Raw genomic sequence first — 13,371 nt, 5'->3', positions numbered from 1 at the left:
AAATGCTTCTGACGACTTACCTAACCTCCAAAATATGTAAGAGGGGCGGGGAACAAGAGGACGGAGGGGGAGACTGAGAGCTCGGGTGTCAATGACTGCAAGTCCTGAGTGTCGGGGCACTGGCAGCACCTCGCAGATTTCCGTCTCTGGGCAAGGGGAGGTTGATGGGCTTTTCCTCCCTCGCCTGTTACTCTGTGGGATGGTGTCGGGCACGTGGAGCCGCGGTGCGGCTTGCGGTGCTGGGTAGGACCGCGGACCCGAGCACGAGCGCGCGCTCTGCCCTGCCCCTCGCCCCCGCTTTTCCCCAGCCCTGCACTCCCTTTCCCAGGAGCGCTGTCGGGGAATCCACCTTACTCCCGGCTCTGCCTTCCCATCCCGCCCGGCAGGCAAATATTAGAGAGTGTATGTAGAAATTGCTTCAAGTAAAGCTCATGTGAATTTTCCTCAGCGAGTTTCCAGAAGGCCACCTGCCGCCGCTGAGGATCGTCGCTGGAAACCCCCGCTGCAGTGCCACAAAACGGGAGAGGGGGTTCACCGCCCCCCAAGCAGTGGAGACAATCTGTTCCTCCGAATCAGGTTTATTTTCTCCTTTTGGGGGAAAAAAGAAGGAAAGCTAATTACATTACGCTCTGGCTGTATTGACGGAAAACATGGAAGCAAACTGCAGGGATTGCGCCTCGAGGGCGCGTGATCTTCCACTAGCCGCAAGCCTCAGGAAAGTCCCCGAGCCCCTCTGTAAGCAGGAAACGATGGGTGGCCGATCTCCACCGCGCACCGGGGTCTCGTCCACCGCGAAAAGTGAGGCAAGGAAGGCGGAGGGGCGGCCGTTTGTGGGGTCCTGCTTACCCTCGAGCTTCGGGTGCAGGGAGCGCTTGATAATCCCCCAACCCTGGTCTGGGGGACCAGGCGGGAGCTTGCGACCCCGCCGGGGACAGACAGGGGCGAGAGATGTGGGCTGGCGGCGGCGTGAATTCCCCCCGCGCGCACACGCCACAGTTAGCTGCGCGCAGCCCGCGATCGCCCAGCACGCAGACACCGCTCGGGCAGGCGGGGTCAGCACTCTGCGGGTTGTGAAAGGCGAGACCCTCTGCCGGCCGCGCCGGGGCTGGGGGATCGAGCCGACAGGGGCCCCTCCCCGCCGCCTGCGCCCATCCCGCCCTGGCCGCGGAGGGCGCGCGGCCACCGGGTGTGAAGGGCGACGGTTTCTGCGGTCTGGCTGGCGGCCGGCCGAAAGATCAGCCTCAGCTTGATCCCCAGCGCGTCTAACTGAGGTCAAGCAAAGCAGGAGGGCGGAGGCGCCGGGGAGGTGGGCGGAATGGGAGCTCTGACGGAGGACGGTGAGGTGCGGAGGGAGGGAGGAAGGAAGCCAGCGGCTAGATGGAACTCCTCCTGGCGGGTTCCAAGCTCGGTACTTGCGAGTGCCCCTGGCCGGCTCGTCCAGGCACACCCGACAGCCGCGAAGCCGACGGTCCGGGGAGGAAATGGGGCCTAGCACCTACTTGCACAGCACCTAGACCAGAGCCAGCTGCTCCAGAAGCAGGCCCCCAACGTGTAAAAATACTCCACCTCCTGCCCGAACTCCATCCCTGCACTCCCCGCCTCCTCTGGGCCTGCTGCTTGTCCCAAACTGCACGTGTCGTACCCTCCCCCCCAAGATCATCCCTGCACCTGCCTTCCCTACCTTCCATCTTCCTCCCTCCATCCAAGCCTGGTGCTTGACCAAGGGCCCTTTCCCAGCCTAGAAAGTCAAGAGATCAAGTCCTGGAGATTATTTCTCCAAAGTAACGACTCAAACTGCCAAGGACCCGAGGTCCCGCCCCTCCACCTCCCATCTGGATGCCTGCAGACTTCTCCCTGGATTCCTACTCTCGCTCCTCCTCTCTCCCTAATCCGTTTTTCACACTGCTTCCAAGAGCCTGTTGAAGCACAAGGGGACCCTGGTGGTGGTAAACCGCGTATTTCCTCTGTTAAGCAGGCTAAGGGTGCTTGGGCTGGGGAATAAATGTTCTGAGGACTTCGGCTCACATTTATTGAGTGCTTACTATGTCATTTGTTAAACACTTCAAGTGCATATTCTCATTTGACTGCCCAACAACCCTTCCGGATAGGTATTATTAAGTATTGTTATCTATTATTATTATCATCTATTATTATGAAGGAAGAAACTGAGGCACAGAGGATCACACAGCTTATGAGTAGCAGAGGCAATTTGGAGTCAGGCAGTCCTCCCCCACTCCCCATGCGGCCCCCAGTCAATTTCTCCACCACTGCAGAAAGCCCTGACATTCCTATCAGGGATGGAATGACCCACAGCACCTGCTCCCTTTCCAGGACCCACACTGGCACCGCAAGAGTCCCTAGCCCCCATTTCCTGTCTACGACTTAGGGGTGATTCCTCTCCACTGGCCTTTCTATGACCTAGGTAAGATGGGCAGACACTCGAGACGGTAAACAGGAACCATCTGATTGCCATTTGCTCAAGTGAATCCCTGCTTTTTATTTCTGTGAACTGAACTATTATGTAATACTTGAACTATTATGTAATACACTACTAAATAACCAGGAGATCACTGAAGAAATCAAAGAGGAAATCAGAAGATACCTAGAAACAAATGACAATGAAAACACGACGACCCAAAACCTATGGGATGCAGCAAAAGCACTTCTAAGAGGAAAGTTTATAGCAATACAATCCTACCTCAAAAAACAAGAAACATCTCAAATAAACAACCTAACCTTACACCTAAAGCAATTACAGAAAGAAGAACAAAAAAACCCCAAAGTTAGCAGAAGGAAAGAAATCATAAAGATCAGATCAGAAATAAATGAAAAAGAAATGAAGGAAACAATAACAAAGATCAATAAAACTAAAAGCTGTTTCTTTGAGAAGATTAAAAAAATGGTAAACCATTAGCCACACTCATCAAAGAAAAAAAGGGAGAAGACTCAAATCAATAGAATTAGAAATGAAAAAGGAGAAGTAACAACTGACACTGCAGAAATACAAAGGATCATGAGAGATTACTACAAGCAACTATATGCCAATAAAATGGACAACCTGGAAGAAATGGACAAATTCTTAGAAAAGCACAAACTTCCGAGACTGAACCAGGAACAAATAGAAAATATGAACAGGCCAATCACAAGCACTGAAATGGAGACTGTGATTAAAAATCTTCCAACAAACAGAAGCCCAGGACCAGATGGCTTCCCAGGCGAATTCTATCAAACATTTTGAGAAGAGCTAACACCTATTCTTCTCAAACTCTTCCAAATTATAGCAGAGGGAGGAACACTCCCAAACTCATTCTACGAGGCCACCATCACCCTGATACCAAAACCAGACAAAGACGTCACGAAGAAAGAAAACTACAGGCCAATATCACTGATGAAATTAGATGCAAAAATCCTCAACAAAATACTAGCAAACAGAATCCAACAACACATTAAAAGCATCATACACCATGATCAAGTGGGGTTTATCCCAGGAATGCAAGGATTCTTCAATATACGCAAATCGATCAATGTGATACACCATATTAACAAATTGAAGGAGAAAAACCATATGATCATCTCAATAGATGCAGAAAAAGCTTTTGACAAAATTCAACACCCATTTATGATAAAAATCCTCCAGAAAGTAGGCATAGAGGGAACTTACCTCAACATAATAAAGGCCATAAATGACAAACCCACAGCCAACATCGTTCTAAATGGTGAAAAACTGAAACCATTTCCTCTAAGATCAGGAACAAGACAAGGTTGTCCACTCTCACCACTATAATTCAACATAGTTTTGGAAGTGTTAGCCACAGCAATCAGAGAAGAAAAAGAAATAAAAGGAATCCAAATCGGAAAAGAAGAAGTAAAGCTGTCACTGTCTGCAAATGACATGATACTATACATAGAGAATCGTAAAAATGCTACCAGAGAACTACTAGAGCTAATCAATGAATTTGGTAAAGTAGCAGGATACAAAATTAATGCACTCTTGCATTCCTATACACTAATGGTGAAAAATCTGAAAGAGATATTAAGGAAACACTCCCATTTACCACTGCAACAAAAAGAGTAAAATACCTAGGAATAAACCTACCTAAGGAGACAAAAGACCTGTATGCAGAAAACTGTAAGACACTGATGAAAGAAATCAAAGATGACACAACAGATGGAGAGATATACCATGTTCTTGGATTGGAAGAATCAGCATTGTGAAAACTACTATAGTATGCAAAGCAATCTACAGATTCAATGCAATCCCTATCAAACTACCACTGGCATTTTTCACAGAACTAGAACAAAAAAATTCACAATTTGTATGGAAACACAAAAGACCCCGAATAGCCAAAGCAATCTTGAGAAAGAAAAACGGAGCTGGAGGAATCAGGCTCCCGGACTTCAGACAATACTACAAAGCTACAGTAATCAAGACACTATTGTACTGGCACAAAAACAGAAATATAGATCACTGGAACAGGATAGAAAGCCCAGAGATAAACCCATGCGCATATGGTCACCTTATTTTTGATAAAGGTGGTAAGAATATACAATGGAGAAAACACAGCTTCTTCAATATGTGGTGCTGGGAAAACTAGACAGCTACATGTAAAAGAATGAAATTAGAACACTCCCTAACACCATACACAAAACTAAACTCAAAATGGATTAAAGACCTAAATGTAAGGCCAGACACTATAAAACTCTTAGAGGAAAACATAGGCAGAACACTCTATGACATAAATCACAGCAAGATCCTTTTTGACCCACCTCGGAGAGAAATGGAAATAAAAACAAAAATAAACAAATGGGACCTAATGAAACTCAAAAGCTTTTGCACAGCAAAGGAAAACATAAACAAGACGAAAAGATAACCCTCAGAATTGGAGAAAATATTTGCAAATGAAGCAACTGACAAAGGATTAATCTCCAGAATTTACAAGCAGCTCATGCAGCTCAATATCAAAGAAACAACAACCCAATCCAATAATGGGCAGAAGACCTAAATAGACATTTCTCCAAAGAAGATATACAGATTGCCAACAAACACATGAAAGTATGCTCAACATCACAAATCATTAGAGAAATGCAAATCAAAACTACAATGAGGTATCACCTCACACCAGTCAGACTGGCCATCATCAAAAAATCTACAAACAATAAATGCTGGAGAGGATGTGGAGAAAAGGGAACCCTCTTGCACTGTTGGTGGGAATGTAAATTGATACAGCCACTATGGAGAACAGTATGGAGGTTCCTTAAAAACCTAAAAATAGAACTACCATATGACCCAGCAATCCCACTTCTGGGCATATACCCTGAGAAAACCATAATGCAAAAAGAGTCATGTGCCACAATGTTCACTGAAGCTCTATTTACAATAGCCAGGACATGGAAGCAACCTAAGTGTCCATCAACAGATGAATGGATAAAGAAGATGTGGCACATATATACAATGGAATATTACTCAGCCATAAAAAGAAATGAAATAGAGTTATTTGTAGTGAGGTGGATGGACCTAGAGTCTGTTATACAGAGTGAAGTAAGTCAGAAAGAGAAACAAATACCTTATGCTAACACATATATATGGAATCTAAAAAAAAGAAAAAAAAAAGGTTCTGAAGCACCTAGGGGCAGGACAGGAATAAAGAGGCATATGTAGAGAATCGACTTGAGGACACAGGGAGTGGGAAGGGTAAGCTGGGACGTAGTGAGAGAGTAGCATGGACATATATACATTACCAAATGTAAAATAGGTAGCTAATGGGAAGCAGCCACATAGCACAGGGAGATCAGCTTGGTGATTTGTGACCACCTAAAGGGGTGGGGTAGGGAGGGTGGAAGGGAGATGCAAGAGGGAGGCGATATGGGGATATATGTATATGTATAGCTGATACGCATGTTTATAAAGCAGAAACTAACACACCATTGTAAAGCAATTATACTCCAATAAAGATGTCCAAAAAAAATTTTTTTTAATTAAAAAAAAAGGAAGGGAGCATGGTGTGCTTCTGGCTGCAGCTCTGCAGTCTCCCTCTAGTGCCCCCTATTGGCAGAGCCAACGGGGCCAGTGACAGAGGGGAGGGTCAGAGTCCTATGATGGCCCCACAGGACAGAGCAGAGCAGAGTTGACTGGATTGGGAGCTTAATAACTGGCACAGGGGAGAAGGGCAAAGAGAAGGGAGACTGGGAGCAGGAATCACCAGCAGGGGAAGAGACATAGCTATGGGAGAAGGTGGGAGAGTTCTCCCCAGTCACCTCTTCTGGGGCATCAAATGGAGAGAAGATAGAATACCCTTGAAACAAACAGTGTCAGATGGGCTGACTTTGCCCCAAGCCCATTACCTGCCACTTCACACGCCAGAGTTAGTAACACATACCAACACATACATATATACTATACAGACCATACACCACACACACACCACACACACACCACACATAGCACACACACACACAGCACGCACACACACCACACATACACACACCACACACACACCACACACACACCACACACACCACATAAACACACCACACACACACACCACACACACCACATAAACACACCACACACACACCACATAAACACACCACACAAGCACACCACACACACCACATAAATACACCACACACACCACATAAACACACCACACACACCACATAGACATACCACACACACACCACACACACACACCACACACACCACATACACACACCACATACACACCACACACACCACATACACACACCACATAAACACACCACACACACGACACACACACACCACATAAACACACCACACACACCACATAAACACACTACACATACACACCACACACACCACATAAACACACCACACACACACCACATAAACACACCACACACACACAACACACACACCACATAAACACACCACACGCACAACACATAAACACACCACACACACACCACACACACCACATAAACACACCACACACACACCACATAAACACACCACACACACACAACACACACACCACATAAACACACCACACGCACAACACATAAACACACCACACACACACCACACACACCAGATAGACACACCACACACACACCACACACACCACACATACACCATGCTTTTGCTCATGAGATTCCTCAGCCTATGTCCAGTTCTCCAGAAGTGGGTCTGGGACAAGGTTTGGTCTGCATGTGATATATTAAAGAAGTGCCACCAGGGGAGGGGGAGGAGGCAGGAAGCCAAGCAAGGATGTGATTTCAGGCTGCATCCAGTGGATGTAGCTTCAATCTGAATTTGCTGGGGACTCTGGAGGCTAAGTTGTACCCACAGCCATCCTGACCTGAGGCCAGAGAGCCTGGATTTCATACTCCTGCACTTAGGAGTCAGAGTCAGCAGTGTCTGACCCTCCTCTGCCCTGGCGACTCTTAACCAATGGCTGACCCTGCAGTTCCATTCCAGGTCAAGATAAGTGGTATTCAGAGTTGCCACTCTTAGATGGCCTTCCTCCCTTCCTCCCTCCCTTCCTTCCTTCCATCCTCCCTCCCTTCCTTCCTCCCTCCCTTCCTTCCTTCCTTTCCTAACACTTGTGGGGCCTGGGTAGCATTGCATGTGGAGGCTCCAGCCCACAGCTTACCCTCCTTCTCTCCCTGCCCATGGCTCCATTAGTCACTGAGAGGGGCCTCACATGTAACTGTGTGGACATCCCAGCTCTGTGCATATAACTTCTAGTTCCACCGAATACATACCCTTTGGCCACCCCTCAGGCCCAGGAGTCCATATATCAAGTGTACACTCCAGGAAAGAGATATGCCTGAGCCTTGGAAACAGTGGAGTATTTTTATCATTTCGGTTTTTATCTCTCCTTGGGTAAAAGCTGAACACGCTACTTTCCTTATTTTGTTTCCCTAAACATTTTAGCATGCGTACTAAACAGACCAAATCTGTGGGTAATCAATATTTTTATCCTCCTCCTTAAATCCAAGGACCTTAGAACATTTTAACTCTGAGTCTCCCTTCCCAAATTGTGTGCTCTTTTTATTATGTTTTATCTCTTTAAAAACCCCACAGAACATTATTGTTATTTGGGTTTGATACAGGTAATTCTGTTTACATTTATGCCCATATTTTTATTTTCTTTGTTCATCAATCCTTATTGCTTCTTTGACCGTCCATCCCTTTTTCCATCTATCTGAAGTGCATCCCAGAATTTCCTTTTGGTAGCTTCTGTTGGGGGGAAAGAAACCCCTAAGTTTATCTTTTTCTGAAAAGTGCTGATTTCAGCACCTTATTAATTCTTTCATATCCTAAAGGGCTTTTGAACAGTTTTTGTATCATCTGGTAAGGGTGGTAAAGAAAGTGAGGAGTTGAAGACTTTCCAATAAATGGAAAAGAGGAGGCAATGTTAATCAACTTGCTTTTCTTTGGGTGGTCCTTTATGCAAAGACATCAAAAAAAAATACAGCTTTGAGAAAGATGTACCTACAAAAGAGAAAATGATTCATCATTATTACTTTGATTTTCTTTTTTATGGTTCTCACCTCTTCTGAGGACTACAGGATACTTACAAAAAGTTTCTGTCCTCGAATGGCCTAAAGCATTTGGGCCATCCAAGCCTCCTAAAATTGTTTATACACTCTGGTTCCATTTTATCAATTTCTACTCAATATTAATTCACCCTAGTCTGGCTTCCAGCCTCATAATTCTATCTAAACATCTCTCACTGAAGTCACCAATGGCCACTGTGTCAATTCAGGTACTTCTAGAAGCAGACTCTGAGATAGAGTTAGAGGTGTTTCATTGGGGCTAACTAACACCTGTGAAAGATAAAGCAGGAAGAAGGAGCAGGCAGGGAGAGCCCCCTACCACACTTTGATGTAGATCTGACACCTGTAAAGGAAGAGAGGGCAGGAAGGGGAGAGGGTAAGAAGGACACTGGGCTTCGGGGAGTCTGAGCCCTAGCACTACCACTCTGGTCAGCCACTGGTTGAGGGCTGCCCTGGAGGAACAGGACTTGTTCAAATGCTGAGGCAGATCCTGAGGGCACCACAGCTAGAGGGTGTCAGAAACTGCACTCCTTGGGCCAGGTCCTCCCTGGCAGGGGGATCTGAGTGGTGTACTGACATGTGACCATGGCCACTGTGGCAATAAACCCAGGGTCGTCCTCCAGCCTTGATCTCACCTGACTTCTCTGAACATCAAGATTTTTGACCCGTCCCTTCTTCTGAGACTCTATCTTGCCTTGGCTTCTGTATCTCAGTATTTTCCTGGTTTACCTGAGATGTCACTGGATGTTCTTTCTGAGAATTCTTTGCAGGTTCATCTTCATCCACATGACCTTTATACATGGGTATTGTCCAAGCCTTACTCTTAGGTCTTCTGTTCCACATTCTCCCAGGTGATCTCACCCACACCCATGACTTAAATTACAATCCTGATCTAGAACCCAGTCTCAAATTGGCAACTATCAGAGAGTCCTCTGACAGCTTGATTCAGTTTTGCACATGAGCCTCAGTCCTCCTCTGTCCCTCCAACCCTCAGCTTTCTCAGAGCACATTGCATCAATAATCAATTCTGTAATCTGGACTAATAACTCCCACCCTCAGAGTTGACTGGGGTAATGTACTTGAAGATACTCTGTAAACTGTAAAACACACAAAATAATGTTGTTATTGTAACACTTTTCAAAGTTCTCTATTTTCTAGAAAAAACATCCCAAATCCCTCTTTGCATTAAAAATTCAGCCCGAAGTGTATTTTCTACTACCCCATTCATTCACACTCTGCTCTGCATAAACATATCCCAAAGCTGTCTTACTTGGAACACTAGTATCCCTTAAGATAGAAGTTGATGCTCCATGAAAAAAGTCAAGTTTGAGAAATATTGCTCTCCTGGAAAGTTAAAATATACTCTGTTATATTAAAGGTCCTGAGAAGCATAACCTTTTTAACCACTTTTTTCAACTGCCTTAGCCATAGGGCCTTTTTTTTTTTTCCATGCCACACTATAAAATTCCTGTGGGCCACTAGTGTTCACACAACAGGTAGAAAACTTTGCTCTATGCAGGTGGGACAACTAACTATTCCACCTAAAGAGGTCATCCACAAGTTCTCCCTACCAAGATCCCCCCGCTAGTAGGGGGAGACCTGACTCACATCCTTTTCAAAGCCTGGCTGTTCCCTCTCTTCCTTCTATTCTGTGAGCTCCTTAGAATGGTTCCAATAAACCCACCTTTTTGAACCAAGTTGTCCAGTGTAAGTTCTGTTGGTCAAAACTGAAATGCTGCCTGACACACCAGTGGGCAAAAAGTCAGTGGAGGGGCCAGAGTCCCAAACTGGAAGTTTCCCGAACACCCCTTACATTTGAATGGATAAATAAATTGTGGTGTATCCCTACAATGGGATACTGTACAGCAATGAGAATGGACTGTCTTCCACATGGGCAATAATATGCATGAATTTCACAAATATAATTAGACAAAAAAGTGAGGCATAATATGAATCCTTTTTTATGAAGGTAAAAAACAGGCAAAACTAACCAATGCTATTAGACGTCAGGATGGTGGTTGCCATTGGAAATGAACAGGGTACAAGAGGGCTGGTTTCCTGGGTGTGCTCACTTTGTGAACATTCATGAGCCTGTACCTTATGATGGATGCATTCTTCTGTATGTATGTTATACTTCAGTAAAAAATTTTGGAGGGGTGGTGTCAGAAAAGGTCATTCCCCACTGACAATTCCATTGGCAAAACCACCCAGAGGGAACATGTTGATTTCAGGACCAATATAAATGATAGCTCCAATATGATAGCCCCAGTTGTCTTAGCTCACTCTGTGTTTGGTTATCACATTTGTCTAAACATCTGTACCCATAACTTTTACATTTCTATGCATGTCAAAGAGTCATTCTGTATTAATCATGTTTTACGTTGTCTATATTTTATGATACTTTGACATCTCAGGACTTTGGGGACCCAGTGAGGGACTGCACCTCCCAGGATTAGCTAATTCCTCCAGACAGCAAACAACTTACCTGCATATCTTTCATATGCAAACTAACCCATCCAGAGCCCACACTCCAAACCACCTCCTCTATCTGGATTTTACACTCCTAGAGGCAATACACTCCTAAAGCCCATGCTTTACCCTCTCTTTCTGCCTCCTGATGGACCCTGGTGCTTCCCCACATGGCCCTGCTATGCCTTCAGTTTCTAGGGATCTGTGAGTATAGACTTCTTCTTTAATGACAGTCATTTCCACATGTCTTACCAACCTGATAAAAACAAATCCTGTGTACATTTCAAAGTACATTCATTCATTCCACAATTTTTTTTAAGCACCAGCTATATTTCAGGCATAGTTTTAGATGCCAAGGATAGAGCAGTGACCATACAAACAAGGTTTGTGCTCTCATGGAGCTCATGTCTAATGAGACAGAGATAATCAACAAGCAAAGAAATAAATATTTCCAGATAGAGTTAAGGTGGTATGAATGAAATAGGGCAGGATGGGTCATTTTATGTTGTTTGGTTTTTGTTTGTTTGTTTTTTAGGAAGACTGGTCAGAGAAGTTCTCCCCTTAAGGAGGTGACACTTGACCCAGGGCCTGAATAGGTGATTGTATACCAAGGGCACCCAGAGATCTGTGATGGGTGCCTGGAGTCATCCAAAATAACCAGAATGACGTATCTGCTGCCAATACTCATCCAGAACAAATTTTCTCCCTTTCTCAACAAGCAAAGGAGGGCTTGAATCCAACAAAAAATAATTTACCCGCATCAGCAAAGTCCACAGCCTGCTCCAATCAAGTTGCCTTCCAAATGCTATAAAGCTGAGGTGCCCAAGCACCAGGACCCAGGGGATGGTTGGGCTACCTGCCTAAAACCTCAGGGCAGCAACCAGCTTGCATATGTGTTTACATAACTGTTTGCAAATAGAAAGGAAGTGTGTAGAGCCCTGAGCCCTCTTTGCTCTCCATCCCTGGGCACCCACTGCCTGGTTCAGCTCCGCACTGACAAAAGCCTTCCCTGGCCACTGCAGACCTGACTGCCCTCCCACCTGCCCCCTGCCCCAGGCCCACCCCAGGAAGGGCAGGCTGGCCATCCACCATCCACATTAAGAGCAAACAATATTTCCACCATTTTTTTTTTAAGATCCAACTTACTTTGGACAACATTTGAATCAAATAAGGGTAGAAAAATGAAATCTCAGGGCCCTCAACTCATCAGTGGCACAATACGGGTCATTGACATGATGCAGGTCTGTCCAGGGGCCTGCAGCTAAGGGATGCGTATGCCTGGGGGCAGAGAGGGGCTGGCAGCTTCCACATTCCCCTTCCTCAAAGCTCCCAGGCTGGGCCTGGGTATTTCGCACTGGGAACCTTACACACATACCCTGGGCCCCAAGGCCAGCGCTACACATACCTCCCTTCACCAAGGAAGAGCCAGGGACCCCAGATCTGAGCATGTCTCCCACTGGAGCCTCCAGGAAAGGGCAGATCCATTTCACTTGGGGCAACGGGAACTGGGCCGAGCGAGGCCTGCTAAGTGGAACCTGCACGTAGCATCTCGCTCAGGCTCTGTTTCCATAGCCTCTCTCTCCCCAGAGGGTTTGTGCCAGTGCCAGCTCCTCAGAGAACATTTCCTAGGAGCCCCGGCGGTGATTTGGCTCTGGCGCTGAAACTGGCTTGTTTATCTTTGCCTCAGATTCCAAGTTTGTCTCCCACCATATATCTCCCTGGCGGGTTTGTTTGGGTACTCATACAAACACAGCCCTTCATCTTTGATAGTCATCCTTCCGGAGCCTTTTTATATGTCAGTAATGTCATGCTTCGGAGCTATGAAAACTCGAAAGAACCCCATTATACCTTGCAGCAATTTAAAAACAGCAGAGATCTAATGGAGAGCCTGAGGCTGGCAGGGCCAGAGGGAGCTTCTCTGTGGCCAAGATACAATGCTGACCACCTCTAAAATGTCATTGTCCTCCACAGACTCCATCAGGTACTTGATGGCCTGTGAAAAGGGCAATTCCCTTGTATGTAGGTCAAATCTCAAAGTCTCAAGTCTCCCAGCTGGCTTACAAATCAAGCAAGAATCTTTCTACTTATCAAGCATTCTGTATTTCCCTATTTAATCAGAAAGCCTGCAGAGGCACGGCCCCCACTTCCTGTTTAATCAAAGAACCAGGCCTCAAGGGTCACAAGTTGGCTATTTAGCAACCTTTATGCATAAGTGCCTTTTAGATAAAGCTTCCATGGAAAGTGCCTAAATCCTATAAAAGTAATTTATTTGCTTACCCACAAAATTATAATATTCATTTTGTTTGTGTAAACCTGCCAGTCCCTAGTCATTACTGTGAACCACAAAAAACTGTTTCA

At 45.7% G+C, this 13,371-nt stretch overlaps 1 protein-coding gene across 1 annotated transcript in view; it reads left to right on the top strand.

The window, feature by feature from the left end:
* The window catches only part of ERCC6L2 (ERCC excision repair 6 like 2), a 182,647-nt gene extending 171,022 nt beyond the window's left edge, over positions 1–11,625 (top strand). Inside the window, exon 19 of the mRNA XM_036855634.1 lies at positions 11,549–11,625. Coding sequence (XP_036711529.1) covers positions 11,549–11,609 — 61 coding nt within the window. The 3' untranslated portion in view covers positions 11,610–11,625. The remainder of the gene's footprint in view (positions 1–11,548) is intronic.
* The last annotated feature ends 1,746 nt before the right edge of the window (positions 11,626–13,371 follow it).

This window comes from Balaenoptera musculus, chromosome 6 (assembly GCF_009873245.2).
Source record: "Balaenoptera musculus isolate JJ_BM4_2016_0621 chromosome 6, mBalMus1.pri.v3, whole genome shotgun sequence".
NCBI lineage: Eukaryota > Metazoa > Chordata > Mammalia > Artiodactyla > Balaenopteridae > Balaenoptera > Balaenoptera musculus.
This window is presented reverse-complemented; position numbering and strand designations above follow the sequence as displayed.